Source organism: Danio rerio, chromosome 9 (assembly GCF_049306965.1).
Source record: "Danio rerio strain Tuebingen ecotype United States chromosome 9, GRCz12tu, whole genome shotgun sequence".
NCBI lineage: Eukaryota > Metazoa > Chordata > Actinopteri > Cypriniformes > Danionidae > Danio > Danio rerio.
In genome coordinates this window covers 54010001-54032403 of record NC_133184.1, presented here as the reverse complement: position 1 = coordinate 54032403, position 22403 = coordinate 54010001, and the positions used below count along the sequence as shown (strand labels likewise).

General features: G+C 40.6%; 1 protein-coding gene across 7 annotated transcripts in view; it reads left to right on the top strand.

Moving 5' to 3' along the window:
• tanc1b (tetratricopeptide repeat, ankyrin repeat and coiled-coil containing 1b) overlaps positions 1–22403 on the top strand; it is a 317932-nt gene that overhangs the window by 288025 nt on the left and 7504 nt on the right. For all 7 annotated transcript variants that reach the window (XR_012385665.1, XM_068223687.2, XM_021479050.3 and 4 more), the window contains 5 exons: positions 3372–3450; positions 9420–9553; positions 9634–9757; positions 14283–14458; positions 18078–18210. Coding sequence is in view for 6 of the 7 variants with exons in the window: in XM_068223687.2 (XP_068079788.2) it covers positions 3372–3450; positions 9420–9553; positions 9634–9757; positions 14283–14458; positions 18078–18210 (646 nt within the window). In the remaining variant the exon portion in view is untranslated. The remainder of the gene's footprint in view (positions 1–3371; positions 3451–9419; positions 9554–9633; positions 9758–14282; positions 14459–18077; positions 18211–22403) is intronic.

Here is a 22403-nt window from a genome sequence, read left to right as displayed (position 1 = left end):
TTGCCAAAGTGGAGTCATTACCATATTTATACAAGGGAGGAGACAGGGAGGGGTTTAGCGCTCGTGCATGTGCGCTTCACGTTACTTTGGATGTACAAAGAGAATATGCGTGTGATTCGACGTACACAGTGTTTCATACATTGGAATTTTTTACTGCGTACACACATTTACAGCTTTGTCCATACGCAATGTTTTAGGATGAATTCAACGCAAGTCTGCGTACATGGGGCCCCAGATCTGTGTCTGAGTTCACACTACGGGCTCTATTTTGATAGTTCATGCGCAAAGCGCAGGGCGCAAACGCATTCAGGGGGTGTCAGAATCCACTTTTGCTAATTTAAGGACGGAAAAATCCGCTTTGCGCCATGGCGCATGGTCTAAACGAGTTGAGTTTATTTTCTTAATGAGTTATAGGTGTGTTTTGAGTATAAACCAATCAGAGACACATCTCCCATTCCCTTTGAGAGCCAATTGCGTCGCGCCATGAGCGCATTTGCTATTTACAGGACGTAAAGTAAGTGTAAGTGAAAAAACTGAGCATTTATCTAGCAACAAAACAGTTAAACAGAGCACCTGCAGCGCGAGAATGAGAGATAAGGCATCTCATAATTCACTTTCACTTTTGCTCTCGTGGATAGGGAAACCTTTACGCACAGACATCAGTTAGCCTATAAATAATTAATTTTGTTTGTTAAGCGCAAAGATTTGTTTCAAATCTATCTCTAAATTCACTTCTAATTTCCAGCAAACGAATAAATGAACAATAATAACGAAGTGTGCTCAAAAACCTGAGTTATATCCTAAAACACATGCTGTGCCCCATATGGTCTAAAACCTGACAGGTGGGCAAATCTAAGCTTGTTTTTAATAAAACAAATATAAATGTGGATAAAATAAATAATACTGCTAATAATAATAACATTATACAAAAGCAAATTGAATGGACTAAAAAAGCCCCCTGAGATGAAGAAGACATAAAAGCAGTGATTTTTCATATTCATGTAGGCTAGAAAATAATATGTTTTGTAATATTTTAATCCTATATATTTATATCATATATATATATCCTTAATATTTTAATTCTTTTTCATATGTAAAGATATTTGCGTATTGCTCTACATCTTGTGTATTGAGCAGTGTGTAAGCGAGGCGCACTCTGCGCCGGACTTTAGACCGGGTTTGTTCTGGTCTAAAGAACAGACTATTATAGTTTCTCAAAATAGCAACGCGCCAGCAACACACCAAAACACGCCTGCTTTTTTAGACCAGAACGCCTAAGGGCGCACATATGAACGCAAATGCATTTGCTATTTAACAGCTTTGCGCAAAATGTCAAAGCGACTCTTGCGCCGAGCTGAAACTAGCAAATAACAATTGCGTCACGCCTTGCGCCACATTGCGCCGGGTGTGTGATTGGGCCCTACATATGAAAGCTGAATTAAATCTGAATTAAAAAGTTTAGACTCCATGCGGACCTTCTTGCTGTGAGGCGCAAAACTTGCTGTGCTAACCACTGAGCCATCGAGCCACCAATAATAACAAATCATCTTCTCAAATACAAAATCTGCAGTATATACTGCATTCACAGTTTCACAACAAACTATTATGTCACCTTATGTCAAATATAAACTCTCATTACGTCAACCACCACCATAGGTTTAGATTTATCCAGAGCTAAGCAGTTTAGAGATGATTCACATTTTAGTTTGCTTTGTTTTAGCAGCTCTCTGACAGTCAAGCCCACTAAACCAGCCATTCAACTACATCTATCACAAAACATGTCACATTTTAGCTCTTAAAACTGCATTATCTCTGGCATCTATGTCATTATCAGTGCTTAAATCCTGTTTATTTTCTTTCTCTGCTGCATCATCCACACTGAAGCATAACTAGCTGACATATTTGCATTGATAATAAAATATTGAACAAAAGTACAGTGTGTGCTGAACTCATGAGGTCCAGGCCTTGAAGTCTAATGAAGCTTATAGATGCTGTATGGATGTGGTTGCCATGGGAGAGCAGCCATAGCAACAGGCCGGTCTCTGAGGTCAAGATGTGCGAGGCTTTACAGAAACAGAGGGATGAAGCTCGTGTGTGTTTTATTCTCAAGTTCAGACTCAATGCATTCCTGCATCTTTATATTGATCAGCACAGATCAACAGAGATCTACTGTCAACATCTAGCATATTTTTACCCTTTCAGCTGCAACCCATCACAGGGAAACACCCATACACACTCATACACTACAGACAATTCTAGTCTATTCAATTCCCCTACAGCACATGTGTTTGGACTGTGGGGGAAACCTGAGCACCTGGAGGAAACCCAAGCCAACACGGGGAGAACATGCAAACTCCACAGAGAAATGACAACTGGCCTAGCCGGGGCTCGAACCAGCGTCTTGCTGTGAGACGATCGTGCTACCTATTCCACCACCGTGACGCCCTGCCTGCATTTAGTAAAATAAAATAATAATAATATTAATTAAATATTATTAGTAATAATAACAAAAATTATTATAAAATAATATTTTATCTATAATAATTTATATAATTGTATACTTTGTTTATTTGTTGTATGATTATTGAGTAATTAAGATGAATTATATTATGCTGTATCATTCTGTGTCTGGTATCGAGTGGTTCTATTGTGCGTGTGTGTGTGTGTGTGTGTGTGTGTGTGTGTGTGTGTGTGTGTGTGCGTGCGTGCGTGCGTGCGTGCGTGCGTGCGTGCGTGCGTGTGTGTGTGTGGTTAAAGTCAGAATTATGAGCCCCCCTTTGAATTTTATTTCTTTTTCAAATATTTCCCAAATTATGTTTAACAGATTCAGGAAATTTTCACAGTATGTCTGATAATATTTTTTCTTCTAGAAAAATTCTTATTTGTTTTATTTCAGCTACAGTAAAAGCTGTTTTCAATTTTTTTAAAAGACATTTTAGGGTCGAAATGATTTGCCCCTTTAAGCTATATTTTTTTCCCAATAGTCTACAGAACAAACCATCGCTATACAATTACTTGCCTAATTACCCTAACCTGCCTAATTACCCTAATTAACCTAGTTAAGCCTTTAAATGTCACTTTAAACTGTATAGAAGTGTCTTGACAAAATATCTAGTCAAATATTATTTACTGTCATCATGGCAAAGATAAAATAAATCAGTTATTAGAGATGAGTTATTAAAACTGTTATGATTAGAAATGTGTTGAAGAAATCTGCTCTCAGAAATTGGGGGAAAAACTAAACAGGTGCTAATAATTCAGGGGGGCTAATAATTCTGACTTCAACTATATATATATATATGTTTGTGTGTGTGTATGTATGTGTGTGTGTTTTCTATTTTGTCTATATTGTCAATTTTGTGTTTTGGTAGGTTCTGGAAGGTTTACTGGCAATGAATGATGAGCTGTCGGTGCAGATTGATGCTCATGACACTCTGTGGGGAGAAACAGGTACGCTCACTTCATCTTCTTCATGTTTTTCTCTCAGTGTCTTTACTTCTGTTCCATTAGAAAGCTTGCAGTGAAATGTGGCTGTCTGTAGATGTTTTGTCAGGGGAAAAATATCATGATCAGAAACATAATCTTGTTCTTGTGTTTGCCTCTTGAGCTCTCTGGATTCAGTGGGTACATTATAAAAGACTTTGCCAAAAAAAAAAACTCCTGGGATTTCTTGTTTAAATGTGTATTTCCATGTGTAGACATTTCTGTGTGCGTTATTGTTTACTGAACTCATAATTGTGTCTATTGAGCCTATAATATGCTACAGTAGAGTGGATCAGTGCCACACACTTTATTTCTGTTCATCTTTGCCTTAAGGATTTTGTTAAACAAAGACGTAATTTGTAAATATAAAATATAAAACTATCCATTTAACATTATGAGTTGTATCTATAAAATGCCATAATATTCAAGTTCAGTGTTTCAGGTAATTGCCAGGGTAGTGTTGCATGTTTGGTTTGTTGCTTATAAATATACAAATAAATATATAAATAAATTATAAAAACACACATACACACACACACTCACTCGCACACACACACACACACAGGGCCGGCGCTTCCATAGAGGCGACCTAGGCGAATAGAGAGGGCGGCGTCCCCGAAACTACCCTCACCACCCGCGCCCTCATCCGCGTCTAGGGTGGCAGAATAGAGAGAGCGGCGTCCCCGAAACTATCCTCGCCACCCGTGCCCACAATTATATCCACGTCTAGGGTGGCAGAATAGAGAGAGCGGCGTCCCCGAAACTACCCTCGCCACCCGTGCCTCAGTTATATCCGCGTCTAGCGCGGCAGAATAGAGAGGGTGGCGTCCCCTGAACTACCCTCGCCACCCGCGCCTCAGTTATAGCCGCGTCTAGGGCGGTTTCACTTTAGGTTTGAGGGCGGCGTGACTGTCCTTTGCCTAGAGCGGCAGTTCAGCTTGCTCCGGCCCTGCACACACACACACACACACACACTGTCCACTTTATTAGGTGCACCTGCCCAACTGCTTATTAACAGTAATTAGAAAATTTCTAATCAGCCAATCACATGGCAGCAACTTGATGCATTTAGGCATGGAGACATGGTCAAGACGATCTGCTGCAGTTCAACTCGAGCATCAGCATGAGGAAGAAAGGGGATTTAAGATGACATGGTTGTTGGTGCAAGACGGGCTGGTCTGAGTATTTCAGAAACTGCTGATCTACTGGGATTTTCACACACAACCATCTCCAGGGTATTACAGAGAATGGTCCCAAATGAAGAAAACATCCAGTGAGCGGCAGTTCTGTGGGCGCAAATACCTTGTTGATGCCAGAGGTCAGAGGAGAATGGCCAGGCTGGTTCCAGCTGATATAAAGGCAACAGTAACTCAAATAAGCACTCGTTACAACCGAGGTCTGCAGAAGAGCATCTCTGAACACACAACACGTCCAACCTTGAGGCAGATGGGCTACAGCAGCAGAAGACCACACCGGGTGCCGCTCCTGTCAGATAAGAACAGGAAACTGAGGCTACAATTCACACAGGCTCACCAAAACTGGACAATAGAAGATTGGAGAAACGTTGCCTGCTCTGATGAGTCTCCATTTCTGCTGCCACATTCGGACGGTCGGATCAGATTTTGACGTCAACAACATGAAAGCTTGGATCCATCCTGCCTTATATCAGTGGTTCAGGCTGGTGATGGTGGTGTAATGGTGTGGGGGATATATGCAGTACCAATTGAGTATCATGTCAACGCCACAGCCTACCTGAGTATTGTAGCTGACCATGTCCATCCCTTTATGACCACAGTGTACACATCTTCTGATGGCTACTTCCAGCAGCCATCATGTCATAAAGCGTGAATCATCTCAGACTGGTTTCTTGAACATGACAATGAGTTCACGGTAATCAAATGGCCTCCACAGTCACCAGTCTCAATCCAATAGAGCACCTTTGGGATGTAGTGAAACGGGAGATTGGCATCATACTTGTGCAGTCGACAAATCTGCAGCAACTGCGTGATGCTATCCTGTCAAGATGGAGCAAAATTTCTGAGGAATATTTCCATTATCTTGTTGAATCTGTGCCACGAAGGATTAAGGCAGTTCTGAAGGCAAAAGGGGGTCCAACCCTGTACTAGTAAGCTGTACCTAATAAAGTGGCCGGTGAGTGTAATGTTGCTAGGCTGCTGCTTTGGTTTTTCAGGTGGTTGCCAGGGTAGTGTTGGCATGTGTGTGTGTGGTTGCTAAGATATGGGTTGTTCCAGACAGTCAGACAGAAGTTTAGAGTTGTGAGAGTTACCGTGGGTTCTTTTATCTCAAAGATCAAAGAGATGTTGATTCCTCATCATTTGAGCTCTTTGATGTGCAGCAGACGTTTTGTGTGGGATGCAGACGGAACAATCCCTATGTTTACTGTTGCACTGTGGGGGACTCAGAGTGTGTGTGTGTGTGTGTGTGTGTGTGTGTGTGTGTGCGTGCGTGCGTGCGTGCGTGCGTGCGTGCGTGCGTGCGTGCGTGTGTGTGTGTGTGTTGGTCAGGTTGGTGGCATGTCCACTTGGTTTCAGTGAATCCTGCTGAAATGTTCTTATAATTATAATGAAATCTCAATGTGAAACTGCATTGTGGTGCTGAAAATAGGCTGAATTCTCAAGCAAAATACCCTTTTCTTATTGTTTGAATGTATTCTTGAGCTGTGTGAGATTTCAGTGGTGTTTGTGGGCATGAACAGACTCGTACGGCTGTAAAAATAGAGAAGTGTTCAGTTGTTGTTTTTTTTCTGTTCGATTTGATTCTCGAGGAGCAAACAAGCACTTGAATTCCCAGCTCTGCTGAAACACAGAGTTAACCTTCAGCTCTGTTAGATCAATGTAAGACTTTAAATGAGCTAAAACACAAGTTTTTGTAGCGAGGCTTAAAAAGGGAGACCCTCAGTGACTTCATGGGATGCTGATGAAAGATTTATTTTAATATGAATGATGTTTTTGTACTATGTGATGTTAATATTTCTGTTTTATGACGCATAGAACACTCAGAAATGTCCTAGAAAAGAGCCATTCTGCCCTGTAAAATCATTCGTTCATTCATTCATTCATTTTCTTGTCGGCTTAGTCCCTTTATGTATCTGGGGTCGCCACAGCGGAATGAACCGCCAACTTATCCAGCAAGTTTTTACGCAGCGGATGCCCTTCCAGCCGCAACCCATCTCTGGGAAACATCCACACATACACACATACTACGGACAATTTAGCCTACCCAATTCGCCTGTACCACATGTCTTTGGACTGTGGGGGAAACCGGAGCACCCGGAGGAAACCCACTCAAACGCAGGGAGAACATGCAAACTCCACACAGAAACGCCAACTGAGCCGAGGATCGAACCAGCGACCTTCTTGCTGTGAGGCAAACGTGTTACCCACTGCGTCGCCCTCAATCTTTCATACAATGAAAGTAATTAATCCAAGCTTTAGGCCCAATACCAATTATATTTTCTACCCCTTACCGTTCCCCTTGGCCCTTACAACCGAGGGTTAGGGGGAAGGGCTTCAAAATTTACCCCTAAGAATTGGGACAGCACCTGCACACGTCATCATATGTCCTCACGATCTCCTGCTTCTCCTGTGAGATCAGACGATGGCGACTGCTGTAGTGATTCCAGTTGTGTTATTTTCTGGTATTTATCTATAACAATCTACTGTGGCAATAAGATCGTAACTTTACAGTGTATTTACACAGTGGCCATATTCATCAATGTAAACACACCAAAAACAACATTAACATTAAAGCAGACACTGCAAAACGGCAATTTACAGCCACTAGACATTACTGACAGGGTATTCCAGTGTCAGAACATTGGGGGACTGCTGTACAGGAGTTATTAATTGGGATCAGAGATCGTGAAATTTAGCAGGTTTTTTTTTTTTTTTTTTAAGCATGACGGTAAAACACAAACATGGTAATGAATATATTAAAACATTTGTTTGTTTGAGGTAAAAATTCGTAATGATGACAAAAAAATACTAATTTGTGGCTCTCATTACTTCCGGGTGCAGCAATACTGCCGCTGTGTCTGGTGCATTCTGGGAAATTTTCTTACCCCTTGGTTTCACGTTCGTTCGAAGGGCTATTCACCCCTTCCCCTTAGCCCTACGCCTTCAAGCTAAAGAGAATTGGGACACCCCTACCACTTGGCGTGCACGCGCAAAACGAGGGGTAGGGGTTAGGGGAAGGGCTAAGGGGTAGAATTGGGATTGGGCCTTTCCCAGCCAGATTTATATAGTCTGTAGACTCAAATATACTTTATAATCAAACTTGTATCAATGTCATCATGATCCGACGCTTTCTAAACTGCTTTTTCATCATTTTTCTTGTTTATTTTGTTATTGAGAGAAGAAAAAAAAACAGGTAATCATTTACATATGTCTAAACATTGCTCTCAGCAGTGTGGACTTTGCCTGGATGTTCACTATCAGTATATCACTGCAAATTTGAACAAAACAAAAAAATGATCTGCTACCTGCAGACCTACATGTCCACTGGTGTCGCTTTTTGAATTTTACATAGAGCTCCATTTAAAGGCACTTTATGTAACATTATTTTCATTACAATATCCCAAATCCCCTAGAAAAGTTGACTCTTATACTTAGGGTGCTTTCACACCTACACTTTTGTTTCGGAACGTATCTCGTTTGCCCAGTTAGCGCGGTTCGATTGGCATGTGTGAACAGGGCAATCGCGCTCTGTTCCGCGCCAAAGTAATCGCTCCGAGATCGCTTGAATGAGGTGGTCTCGGCTTGATTGAAATGAACCCTGGAGCGGTTCGATTGCAGTGAGAACGATCCGATCCAAGCGCGGTTATATCACTGTGTTTTATGGATATGTTATAGGCTTATGGCTATATGAAGAGAGAATTATGAGTAGGGCGGGAAGTTTCGCGAGTCTCCGGATGCCTGCAAACGAGTGATGATCTCCCGGTAATCTTGCGTCTCTCTCCCAGTCCTCAAATAGGCATCGTCGCGCACCCTTCTCACCCCTCCCCACCGCGTCTCTCCTCAAACACGTCACGCGCGCACCCTGTCAATCACCACCAAACCACCACCTCTCCTGACAGCTGAGCGGGACGCTGCAAAATAAACCCTGACACTCTGACCACTGTAAGGAGAGTTTACTCGCACGTGACTTGTTTTAGCTCTTTTGGTCCGATTAGAAACTTTGCAGTGTGAAAGCGAACCGCTCCAAGAGCAAAGAGCAACAATGTAACAATTTTAATCTCTGTTTCGGAACAACTGAATCGATTCACAGGTGTGAAAGCACCCTTAGATTATCCCAAATGTTTGCTAGAATGTTCATATCCAGAGAAACTAGCGATGATTCCTGTCTGATGATCGGCTTTGATTCCACACTCCGTCTCTGCGTCATTAAAATATGCCTTTGTTTGTTGTGAATAGACGCCCTCTAGTGGCCAAAATTACACACTGTGCCTTTAATTCACAAATCAATGCGTGTTGTCCAGAATCCAGATTCAGAGTAAATGACATGCCATTGATATTGTTTATTATGCTTTAATTCATTCATTCATTTTCTTTTTGGCTTTGTCCCTTTATTAATCTGGGGTCGCCACAGCAGAATGAACCACCAACTTATCCACCAAATGTTTTACGCAGTAGATGCCCTTCCAGCTGCAACCCTTCAATGGGAAACATCCATACACACTCATTTACACGCATACAATATACACTACCCAATTCACCTGTACCGCATGGCTGGACTGTGGGGAAAACTGGAACACCCACACCAATGAGGGGAGAACATGCAAATTCCACACAGAAATGCCAACTGACCCAGCCGAGCTACCTTCTTGCTGTGAGGTGACAGCACTACCTACTGTGCCACCGCGTCGCCTGTTTTGCTTTTATTCTGACTTTAATGATAATCCACTGCTCTTTCCGCAGCTCTGACTGCAGCCGCAGGACGGGGGAAGATGGAGGTGTGCAGCTTCCTGTTAAAGCGGGAAGCGCAAGTTCAGCAGGTGAACAGGAGAGGAGCGTGTGCTCTGTTCTGCGCAGTCCGACAGGGACACTGGCAGGTGAGTGACTGCGCCAACCAAAACACAACTCCTCTTACTCCAGCAGAAATGTTTAATGGAGAAACATCTCTGTTTCTCAGATTGCAGATCTGCTCCTGCAGCACGGAGCCGATGTGAACGTCAGTGATAAACAGGGCCGAACGCTGCTCATGGTGGCGGCATGTGAAGGACATCTGAGTACAGCCGACTTCCTGCTGTCTAAAGGTGAGATATCAGTACTTTATTCTTTATTTTACTTTATCCTTTGCAAAGATCCAAACTGTCTGTTTATATGATACAGATTGTATTAAAGCAGATTAAAGTCTGTGTAAAGTCTAAGGGCTCTATTTTTACGGTCCATGCGCAAAGCGCAAAACTCAAAAGCTTTCAGGGTGTGTCAGAATCCACTTTTGCTAATTTAAGGAAGGAAAAATCCGCTTTGCGCCGTGGCGCATGGTCTAAAAGGGTTGAGTTTATTTTCTTAATGAGTTATAGGTGTGTTTTGAGAATAAACCAATCAGAGTCTCGTCTCCCATTACCTTTAATAGTTAGTTACGTCGCGCCATGAGCACATTTACTATTTAAATGGCGTAAAGTAAGTGGAAGTGGAAGAACTGAACATTTTCACTAGCCAGAAAACAGTTAAACAGAGCATCTACAGAGCGACAATGAGAGATTCGTGGATAGGGAAACCTTGTACGCACAGACATAATTAATTTTAATTATAAAACTTTCATAAAACTTTCAGCAAACGAATAAATGAACAATAATAACGAGTTATATCCTAATACACATGCTGCCCCATATGTCTAAAACCTGACAGGTGGACAAATCTGAGCTTGTTTTTAATAAGACAAATATAAATATGGATATAATAAATAATACTGCTAATAATGATAACATTATACAAAAGCAAATTGTTATGAATGAACTGAAAAAGCCTCCCGAGATGAAGAATGCATAAAAGCAGTGATTTTTCATATTCATGTAGGCTAGAAAATAATATGTTTTGTAATATTTTAATCCTTTATATTTATATCCTATATCTATTCTTATTATATCCTATATATATCCTTAATGTTCTATTTCTTTTTTATATGTAAAGATATTTGTGTATTGTTCTACATCTTGTGTGTATTAAGCAGTGTGTAAGCGAGGCGCACTCTGCGCCAGACTTTAGACCTGCTTTGTTCTGGTCTAAAAAACAGACTATTACAGTTTCTCAAAATAGCAACGCGCCAAAACACGCCTGCTTTTTTAGAGCAGAACGCCTATGGGCGCACATATCAGCGCAAATGCATTTGCTATTTAAAAAGCGTGGCGCAACGCCTCAAAACGACTCTTGCGCCGATCTGAAACTAGCAAATAACAATTGGGTCGCACCTTGCGCCACATTGCGCCGGTTGTATGATAGGGCCCTATATGTACAATGTTCATTTTGCTAGCTCTCATTGTGATTTATTAGGTGAACAATTCATCTATGCAAGTTTTTGTACTGAAAAAAGTTTGGCTTTGTCTTCAGTCTGAGCATCTGTCTAACGCCCCATTCACACGGGGCGTCAGTGTCAATATATTAATAACACTGCTGTGGAGACTGTACAGCAGATAAAATTCCTGGGGGTCCATGTTACTGAGATCCTGACTTGGTCTCTCCATACCACTTGTCTTGCGAAGAAGGCGCTCCAGCGACTGCACTTTCTGAGAAGGTTGAAAAGAGCATCAGCCAATCAATCCTCACAACTTTTTACAGAGGAGCTGTTGAGAGTGTTCTTACTAATGGCATCTCCCTTTGGTATGAGAATAGCAGTGTGTCTGATAAGAACACCATTAAGAGGATCATAAAGTCAGCTGAAAGGTCTGTTGGAGTCAAAATGACATCTATCGAGGAACTTTACCAACGCCATTGTCTGTTTAGGGCAAATAACATTTTAGGGGATCCAACCCACCCTGGTCATAGCCTGCTCTTACTCATGCCATCAGGCAGGCGTTACAGAAGTCTGAGGAGCAAATCAGTGAGGTTTCGAGATAGTTTTTATCCTGTCATTATAAGACTTTTAAATAATACCATTTCTTAAGCATTGTTGAAAGCTAGTGTTAAATAATAAATACATTTGTTAAACTAGCATAAATTGTTAATATTACAACAAATGGTGAAATAGGTATTTAAGTATTAAGTTATTCTCTTCAGAGATTTAAAAAAAATGGGTTATATCTTATATAATTATATTTTTTATATTTTATGGAATTATAAAAGCTTATTTATCATGTTAGGATTTTATAGTGTTTTTATAGTGATGTTTTTTTATGTTCTTGTTGGGTCTGTTGCAACGTAATTTCGTTCTGCATTACAATTCTATTGTGATGATTTGAATGACATAAATAAAGGAAACTGAAACTGAAACTGAACGCTTCCCATTCACTTTTAATGGTTGACGTCAGGCGTTGCCGAACTGCATTGTGGATCCATCAGCGCTGCTTCAGAGGCGTTGCTCGCTGCAGAAGTTGGGACTAGCTCAACTTTTCAATGGAAGCTTTTGATGGAAGCGTCTGCCAATCAGATCGCTGTATGCAAATACACCAGCTAGACAGTGGCCTATTGCTGACTGAATTTCATTGGCTGACGCTTCTATGACGATCGTTTCAGCCCCAACGTCAGACACGCCTTCAGTCAAGCGTTGACACTGAAGCCTCGTGTGAATGAGGCGTAAGTGTTTGACTTTTTCTCTTTAATTCTTAGCCACGCCCCCCTAACCGTTAGTTTGCTACGAGAGACTGATGTGCAGAGAGAGATAGCCCCGTCCCCTACTCAATATTTCCTGGAAGTACATTAACATACTGAAATAAAGACTTCTGGTAAAAAGTAATAAATGTATAAGTAGAAAGCAGGAATGCAAACTATTAGAGCTCAAAAATAGCGCATTAACGCACGTGATTAATTTGAAATATTTAAATATTGATTAATATCTAAATATTTAAAGGGCCGGCGCATGCAGAGAGGCAACCTAGGCGGCCACCTTGGGCAGAATAATAGTGAGCGAACCTCCCGGTCCTAATTTTTATCCGCTACACCCACCCCTCGATCATTAATATAGTGCGTAGGTCTTAATTCATTTAGGGCCTACTCACACTATGCCATCCGTACTGTGCCCAGGCCCGCTTCCCGGATCGTTTGAGAAGTGTGAGTGCGCTGAATCGGGCTTAAGCACGGTTCACTTGGCCGGCCCTGGCCCGTTTGGAAGAGGTGTGCCTGAGCGCAATTCACTTGGGCTTTGGCGCGGTACACTTGTGTGTGAGTGCAAAACGCACCAAAACCTGAAACTGAAAGCGAGACGTGACTTTTAGGGGCTGTTTCATATGGATTTATTAATCATTCTTACTGTTCAGTGAACGCAAACTGCCGTAGTTTATTAAAGACGAGAACTCCTCACTTCACAACAGCTGCACCTTCAGCAGACCTCCTCATTCCTGCAGCACGAGAGCTTTATAATTGTTTATGAGCGCCAAAAGTGGCGGATCCCTCATCCCTTAGGACTGTTTGGCGAAATATTTGAAGGCATATGAAATGACTGACACGATATAACTAGAGAAATCTCCTCTGTGCTGCTGAGTGACAGCGCTTCTCACTGAACAGAGCAGCAGCGATAACGGAAGCGTTCTGAAGTCCGTTTGTGGTGTGAGTGCGGGCCGTCGGGGAAGACGGGAGGGGGGACAAGCGTGCTTTGGCCCGGTTCGAGGCAACTGTACCTAGTGTGAGTACGGCCTCAAACAGCTCTTAGGGCCTACTCACACTATGTTATCCGAACTGTGCCCAGGCCCATTTCCTGGATTGTTTGAGAAGTGTGAGTGCGCTGAATCGGGCTCAGGCACGGTTCACTTTGCCGGCCCTGGCCCTGTTGGAAGAGGTGGGCCTGAGCGCGGTTCTTATGGGCTTTGCCACAGTATGCTTGTGTGTGAGTGCAAAATGCACCTGAGCCCGAAGCTGAAAGCGAGACGTGACTTATAAAGGACTGTTTAATATGCGTTTATTAATCATTCTTACTGTCTAATGAACACAAACTGAAGACGCAAACCCCTCACTGCACCACAGCTGCACCTTCAGCAAACCTCCTCATTCCTGCAGCACGAGGACTTTATGACTGTTTATGAGCGTCAGCAGTGGCTGATCTGTTCTGCAAAATAGTTGACTGCGTGTCACTGCATGTCAAACGACTTAAACTATATAACTAGAGAAATCTCCACTGTGCTGAGCGAGAGCGCTTACTGGACAGCGCAGCATCGATGACGTATATGTGCCTAATGCGATGTGAGTGCGGGCCGTCAGGGGACACAGGAGGGGTAACCAGCGTGCTTTGGCCCAGTTCAAGGCAACTGTACATATTGTGAGTACACCCTTAATCAGTCGGGCCAACACCTAATCAATAAATCCATCTCAATAGAACTTATAACAAAAGTACAATTTTTAACTCTATTCACCAATATGATTTAATTATCTTCCTTACACAGAGTGTCCGCGGGGTCTTAAAAAGTATTCAAAGATGATAAATCAATTATGAGAAAATGAAGGCATTTAAAAGGTATTAAAAAGTCTTACGAGGTCGTAAATTGTGTTCAATCAGTCTGATTGATGTAAGTTGAGATGACTAAAAGGTTCTTCATTCTGCTAAAAAAAAAAGTCAGCAATAATTTTTCTTACAGTGTGTGACTAAATGAAAGTGAAAAGGGCTTGCCATACATCCTCTGCTTTTCCCAGGAGCCTCAGTGGCGTCGGTGGATAAGGAAGGGCTGACGCCTCTCAGCTGGGCCTGTCTAAAGGGACACAAGAGCGTGGTGCAGTTTTTGGTGGAGAAGGGGGCAGTTATTGACCACTCGGACAAGAATGGACGCTCCCCGCTGGATCTGGCGGCTTTCTACGGAGATGCAGACATCGTAAGTCTGTCCAGTGCTGTACTGAAAGCCATACTTGAATTAAAGTACTAGAAAAAGACTTTGTTAAAAGCTAAAGTCACTGCTGAGAATATCACTTGAGTAAAAGTTTGAGAGTGTCTGATATTTATTGTAATTAAGTATTGTTTTTTAAATTTAATGTACTTAAGTAATGAAAGTCAATGCTGTATTAATTAAATATTTATTTAAATCAACAGTCTACTTAACAGAAAAACAAGCATGATTGTGTTCAGTTTTAACTCTGTTTTAATACATTTTTCTTTTAATTAAAAAGGCTAAATGATAAGGTAAAATAATAATAATAATGCTTTGACTCACGGCTGGGCCAGTTGGCATTTCTGTCTGGAGTTTGCATGTTCTCCCCTTGTTGGTGTGGGTTTCCTCTGGGTGCTCCGGTTTCCCCCGTAGTCCAAACTATAGGGGTATAAGGGGGAAAATACCTAATTGCGTTTTTGTTTGTTTTTTTGACAGATATTGCGATTGCGCTTTGAATTATGATTTAATTTAAGCTTGTGGCTGATTTAAATTTAATTCAAGCTTCAGCTCAATAATCTGTAAGCCGTGGTAACAATTCTGCAACAGCTTTTAAACTATCCCTGTTTTTGTTTGGTGTCTGTGACTTTGAAACTAAAATATTCCCATATTACAAATGCTGTTTGTCTTGGATATTAATTTGTCTATTAATGCTTCTGAAGCGGCAGACACCATCATCCCACTTGTCAGCGCTTTCCTGTTTGTTTTCTTGTTTTTTTATTGTGGGCATAGTTCCGTTGTGCAATTCTGATTGTGCAAAACGTTAGTGTGCTCACTCAATCTGCTTGTTAAATGTGACGTCACGCAAAGCGGCTTCCGAGTCCAAGCGCTCTATTCAACTGTATGGGGAGACTCATGAAGTGGTAATAATAAACATTTACAAAGCAATTTAATACTTTCGAAAATCACGATCGCAATATATATGTCCATGCGTAATATCCGATGGCCAGAAAGTGATTCATTTTTTTTATAATTTCTTAAAATGTTGGTATTTGTGATGCAGCAAGCCCAGAGATTGTTGTGTACACTATGACTGTATATAAAATTAACTTTAATGTGTGATATCAATCAAAAGTGATCATAAACGAATAATTTCTAAACTCAAATGAGTGGCGGCTTGGACCCGGAAACAGTCTTACATACGTGTCACCACTTAACAAGCGGATTGGCTAGTAATAAAGCACAGTCAGATCACACGATTTCAGCATGTTTTCCTTGATATAGAGTAGTTGTGTTGGGGAGTTGTAAACGACAAGTGAAGATTATTCATAAACTAATTCCGAGAGGATCATGTGATTATGATTGGACACGGCTGGTTCTGCATTAGCATGTATGATACACCAATCAGGCCATTCCTAACCCACTATAAAGAGCCAGGGTTTTTTCACTACAGTCATCTTCGATTTGAAGAATCCCCCTTCCATCCCTACCTCTTCACCTATCCCTCCATAGGGCTGCACGGTGGCCCAGTGGTTAGCACTGTCGCCTCACAGCAAGAACGTCACAGGCTCTAGTCCTTTAACAAGCCGGTGGTTGTTTCCGTGCGTAGTTTGCATGTTCTTCCCGTGCTCGCGTAGGTTTTCCCCGGGTCCTCCGGTTTCCTCCCACATTCCAAAAACATGCACAACAAGTGAATTGATTAATCTAAATTTAGCACTACAGTCAATAGGGGTGTCACGATTTCGATTATCGAATGAAAAAATAGAATCGTCGATGCTGCCACGCCCCCATGTCACGTCAGCTTGGCTTGCCAAGCGTAAAAAAACACGCTTGTTGAAGTGCTTGTTAAACTGCAGAAGAAGAAGACCCGTCGACAGAGCTTAAACCCTCTCCTCTTTCGATGAAGTCGCCGGTGTGTAAGCATTTTGGATTTCCAGTTATGTTGACAACGTTTGTGTTGTCGACAAAAAAACACAGTTTTGCAAGCTCTGGTATGTACGTATAACGTACGGTTCGTCCGATAGACAACACCGGCATCGCGATCCTCCACCCGCCCCCGCTGCAAATCCACTCGCGAAAAGTACACACTCAGGCCCTGTTTACACTGTCTTTGTTTTTAAATGGCATTTTAGAACGACAACGATTTGACATCCACCGTGGCGTGTAGCATTTCTGAGCAGCCCTCCTTCCTCTCTACCTCTGAAAATGCACATCACGTGACCACACAGACACAGACGCACACACAGCCATGCGCTCGAGACAGCAGGTCCAGGCAGTCAGAGGACTGCTTCAATCTTTCACTCACTTGTACTTAGTCATTTTAGCGAACACCTCAGATACTGTTGGCTGGTTCCTGTTGGCTGTGCGTCTTTTTTACCGACGCCATTATAATGACACAGATCACTGCCTATTCACGAGTCCCGCAGAAAAAGTGATTGACAGGTGGTAATTATGTGTGTATCTTGCCTTTATTCATTTACTGTATGATTTGTTTATGGGTAAAACAAACACCATGCAGGTCAGGTAGTTTAAACGGTAGGCTACAAATAAGTAATTGGTCATTAATTAATTATTCATAATCGAAAATCGAATCGAATTGTGCCTTTAGAATCGAAAATGTAATCGAATCGAGGATTTGGAGGATCGTGACACCCTTAACAGTCAATCCCTCACCCTGCTGCATATCTCTTCTTAGTACTCATTTCAGTCATCAGCTCTTATCAAGGGGGAGTTCTCGAGATCTACCTGAGCTCAAGGCTCCCCTCTCGCCCTGGAAACGGGAGGGAGCCCAGGGCTTGAGGACCTTTTGAGCTCAGGGCTCTCTCCCGGGACAGCATGCCAAACTTGCTTATAATCAATCATCAGCTAAGTGTGAACTCTTGAAATGGACATTGTGACACAAGATTCAATCATTTCTTCTTCGACAACCAATACCATGACACCATGGCCTCATGACACCATCACAGAAAGTCTAGCATGTTTAATTTTCTGAAGCATAGTGGACTGGTTTTGAAGCACTTTATTTGAGATGTTGTTTGTTATTTTTGTTTCCATATATATTCTATATTGCAGCCTCTTGCGATCAACTAATTGCAACGTTTTAAATTGCGATTCGATTAATCGCACAGCCCTAGTCTAAATCCATGCACTATAGGTGTTTGAATGTGAGAATGTGACAGTGTATGGGTGTTTCCCAGTACTGGGTTGCGGCCGGAAGGCATCTGCTGTGTAAAAGTCATGCCAAAATAGTTGGCGGTTCATTCTGCTGTGGTGACCCCTCTTAAATAAGGGACTAAGGAAAATTAATGAAAATATGTAACTTTTGATCAGTTGAATGTTTCTGGCATTAGACCAGGGGTCACCAATCCTGGTCCTGGAGGGCCGGTGTCCCTACAGGGTTTTGCTCCAACTTGCCTCAACACACCTGCCTGGATGTTTCAAGTATACCAAGTAAGACCTTGATTAGCTTGTTCAGGTGTGTTTGATTTGGGTTGGAGCTAAAATCTGCAGGACACCGGCCCTCCAGGAACAAGTTTGGTGACCACTGCATTAGACTCTTGAACACTACTGGATGCTGTGATGAAATTGTGTGTGATTTGAAATGTGTGTGTGTGTGTGTGCGTTTGAGGTTCATTATCTGGTGGAGAAGGGTGCTGTGATCGAGCATGTGGATTACAGTGGGATGAGGCCGCTGGATCGAGCCATCGGCTGCAGAAACACCTCAGTAGTGCTGACTTTACTGAAGAAAGGAGCAAAACTAGGTGAGAAACACACGATAGAGACACACATTCATTTATTTACTAACTCGTTTAACCGGGAAGGTGCTATATATCTCAAGAACACTTTAAGTAACAATTCACAGCATTTACTACTGCGTATTACCTGTTTATTATTAAAATATGAATATGAAAATATGAACACTTATAGAGTTTGATCTTATTCTACATCCCTGATCCTGCCCAATACCTAAACCCAACTACTACCTTACTGACTATTAATAAGCAGCACATTAGTAGTTTACTGAGTATACAGTCTTAATTAACAGTTTGTTGATAGTGTGAAATGTTACTTACAGTGCTTTATTTTATTTTTACCCATAACCCTGTCAAGACATGCAGCATAGGATACATTTATAAAGAATTACATTTTACAACACACACAAGATACTTAAAATAGTATATTTGCACATCTTTCCTCCTAAATCTCCTACATCACTGACTTGTGTTTGAGTGTGTACGTGTGTGTGTGTGCGTGTGTGTTATGCCGCTGCGTCCTCAGAACTGAACATGTTTTAATTGACTTGAGCTCATTTAACTTACAATTATTCATCATTACAACAAACACAGTGTATAAGAGTCATTTAAGAGCTAAAAGAGTTTAATTTAGCGTTTCTATAACATCACATGCTGGCACAGATGATATTTAAAGGTGATTCATGATATCTTTACCCAATTATTGATGTAGTTTTCCTTGCTCTTGCTAATGATGACACAGAACATACACTTTATATTTAATAAATACCATTTAAATAACTAACAATTTTTCCAAAAATGGCTAAAGAAGTCTTCAGCATAGCAAAAATAGAAATGTGTAAACAGGTTAATCTCATATATACAGTATAGAATTTGTGGATGTTGGTTTTCTGTTCATTCGAGTTCTGTCGTGTCGCTTAATTAAACCGATGAACTGGATTTGTTATTGTAATTAAACAATGGCAGTGTTCATGTCGCATTTCATTTCCATTCTAATCCCTAAATGAGATTTAAATCCGAGATTAAATTCACAAAGGAGCTGGATTAAAGTTAATGTGTCTTAAATGTTAATTAAAGCCGGGATCAAAGAGATGGTTTAGATGTCAGTCTGTTTTAATGCACGTCTATTGTTCAGTGCAGAAGTATTAACTATTATTTAGTAGGGGTGTAACGATTTATCATTGTACGATTTATTGCGATGCAAAAATGTCACAATATGCATCGTGGCGTTATGACGATTTGATTACGATATGACGTCCGTTTTCTCTTATTAGTTGAGCTGTTTGCACGTGAGCTACGTTCCACCTGCTGTCGCACGTGAGTTCAGATTGCAGCAGCAGTAATGTTAGCAGACCAAGATGAGTGGAGCTGAAATAGAGGATGGCGCATCCTCTCAAAATCAGACGTCTGGCAACATTTCGGTTGTACAGTCATTGCTTTAGACTCGTCCGCTTTTTGACACGCAAACTGGGACAAACATCCTAAGTTTTAAAGTCTTCACAGTGATTTACATACTTTGCACAGCGACATGGATACCTCCTAATGGTGTTGAAAGAGTCACATACTGTATTTAAAAGGTACAATTCACCCTAAAATATCATTCTGTCTTCATATAATGATGTATTGGCGGCCGCAAAATCACACATGACGTGAGCTGACCGTGAGCTGTTACTACAGAGGGCAGACTGATAGACGCGCGCGTATGGCAAGCCGTTTTAGCATTTAAACCTTTGTTCTGACTATCCATAAATATATTTAGAGATATCTCTAATTATATTTTGACTAGTCATAATTATAATTCAACTAGTCAGAATGACAATTAGAGATATCTGCAATTACAATTGTACTAGTACGAAATCAGATTGGAGATATCTGCAAATATGTTATGACTAGTCATATTCCTCCATTGACTTCCATTTAAAAATATTTGCAGATATCTCTAAATGAGTTGACTAGTCACAATTGTAATTAGAGATATCTCTAAATGAATTTAATTAAATATGAATTAATTACCAGGAAATGTGGATTTTTTTTTTGCACACACAAAAAACGCAAGTGACCAAGCAAAGCCTTAAGCTCTTACTGTTAAATTCAATTGAATAGAAAGCTTTTTTTTTTTTGCACCTTTACTTAAATTGTTCCTTAATTTTGTCTCTGTCATTTCAATAATATTTTTAAAGAAGTTTTTTAATTGTTTTATTTTCCAGAGACAGGCCTGTTTAATTTATTTTCTTAAAGAAGGTTCAGTTTAACAAGTTGAAACAAAAGAAATACATAAAAAATAGTTTACTTGGTAAAATTTGCATTTCAGTTTAATTTTCAATTTTTATTCCAAATATCGTGGTACATATTGAATCGTGAACATTATATCATGATACACATCGTATCGTGAGCTGAGTGTATCGTTACACCCCTATTATTTAGTGTAGATTAGAGGTTTAGAGTTACCGTATCAGTCATTTAGCTGTGTGTTTGCTTGTTTACCGGTTGTGTGGTTATATAATAGTTAAGAAAGAAAATCTAAAACTATTAAAAAATATTAAAATAAAATGAATAAAATAAATGGTAATTGCATTTGTAACTTTCTGTAAGCCACAACTTGATGGACTAAAATAACTAAATAAATAAATGTATGCATATATGTGTGTATTCTATATAAATATAATTGAGTATAAAACAGTTATTATATTAATGGTACTAAAAGTCACTCGACAAACAAAAAAGATTATTAGTTTATAGTGGTATAACGTATGCAAATCAGCATCATTTATCATTTATGTTGCGTGGGTGTTGAGATCCTGATCTTTTAATGATTAATCGTGCAGCTTAAACTGAATGCAGGCTAAACAAGTAGTGATCGAAAACACCTTTAATAACCTAATAAACCCACCACATCCTGAATAATTTCTCTCATCATATTTTACAAGAAAGCCTAAATTCTTTTATATATGTTTTTTTTTAATGACGCGAGAGATGATCTCCTGTGATCGTTACAAATTTAGGTGTTCCAAATCTTGTAACGAATCACAAAGCAACCGTACAAATCACGGAACAACCGTGATCCGTTACACCCCTATTTGTTTATTATTTATGTATGTTTATTTATATTTGTTTGATTTAATTAATTCATATAATTCACACAAACACCAATTCATTGTGGATGCCTATTTATTTATGTTTATTGAATGCACAAAACTAGAGAAGTAAAACAAAACTGTAATTTTACATTAAAACTATAGTGGACTCATCAGTAAGTGAAGATAATCAAGCACAAATAAGCCAGAGTTTGTGCTGGTGATTCTTTAATTCTTGTGTGTGTGTGTGTGTGTGTGGTTTTGGTGGTTTATGAGGACACATGTATAATGACATGGGTAAGACCTACTGTAGGCATTACAACATTGGTTTGGTTTATGAGGACATGCCTGATCTGTTCTTGTAATTCAAAACTGTAAAAAAAATGAGAAGGGTCTGGCTGCAGAGTTGAACTTGCATCTTCAGGCTTGCACGCTCAGGCACCCACGCTTCCTATACAAGTGAAGTCATTTACAATTCACACCTGCACCTGTCATGTCACAACACAAATAAACCAAAAGTAAGTTTCCAGTTAGCCTACTTACGTTGTACAACATGACAGACCCCCCCACCCCCGAAAAGCATTTAGTATATTCGTCATATGCTTTGATGTAAATTTACCAAAGCAGGCTACTATTAACATTCATATTAGCAAAGCTTATTATTTATATCAACTAAATATCAGTCTAAATGTACACACAAGGTATTCTTCCACAACTATGAGTAAAAAAAACACCAGGCAATTTTGAATTTTAGTTTTTATTTTAAACATTTCAAGGAGTTGTAGTATTACCTGTCAACCCTCCCGCTTTTCCAGGGATTCTCCCGTATTTTACAGTTCTATCCCGATATCATCCCGTAAAGGTATTTTCCCGTATTTCTCCTGTATTTTCAGTCTTTCTCTGAACTGTGGCAAATAAACATAATTGAGCCGAGCCTCCCTATACGCAACCCATACCGCCGAACCACCAGGGGTCGCCCCTTGCTCTTAAACATGAGTCTATTGGGTTGCAGTTGAAAGGCCATTTACTGTATAAAACATATGCTGGATAAGTTGGCGGTTCATTCAGCTTTGGTGACCCCTGATGAATAAAGGGACTAAGCCGAAGGAAAATGAATGAATAAGTGCC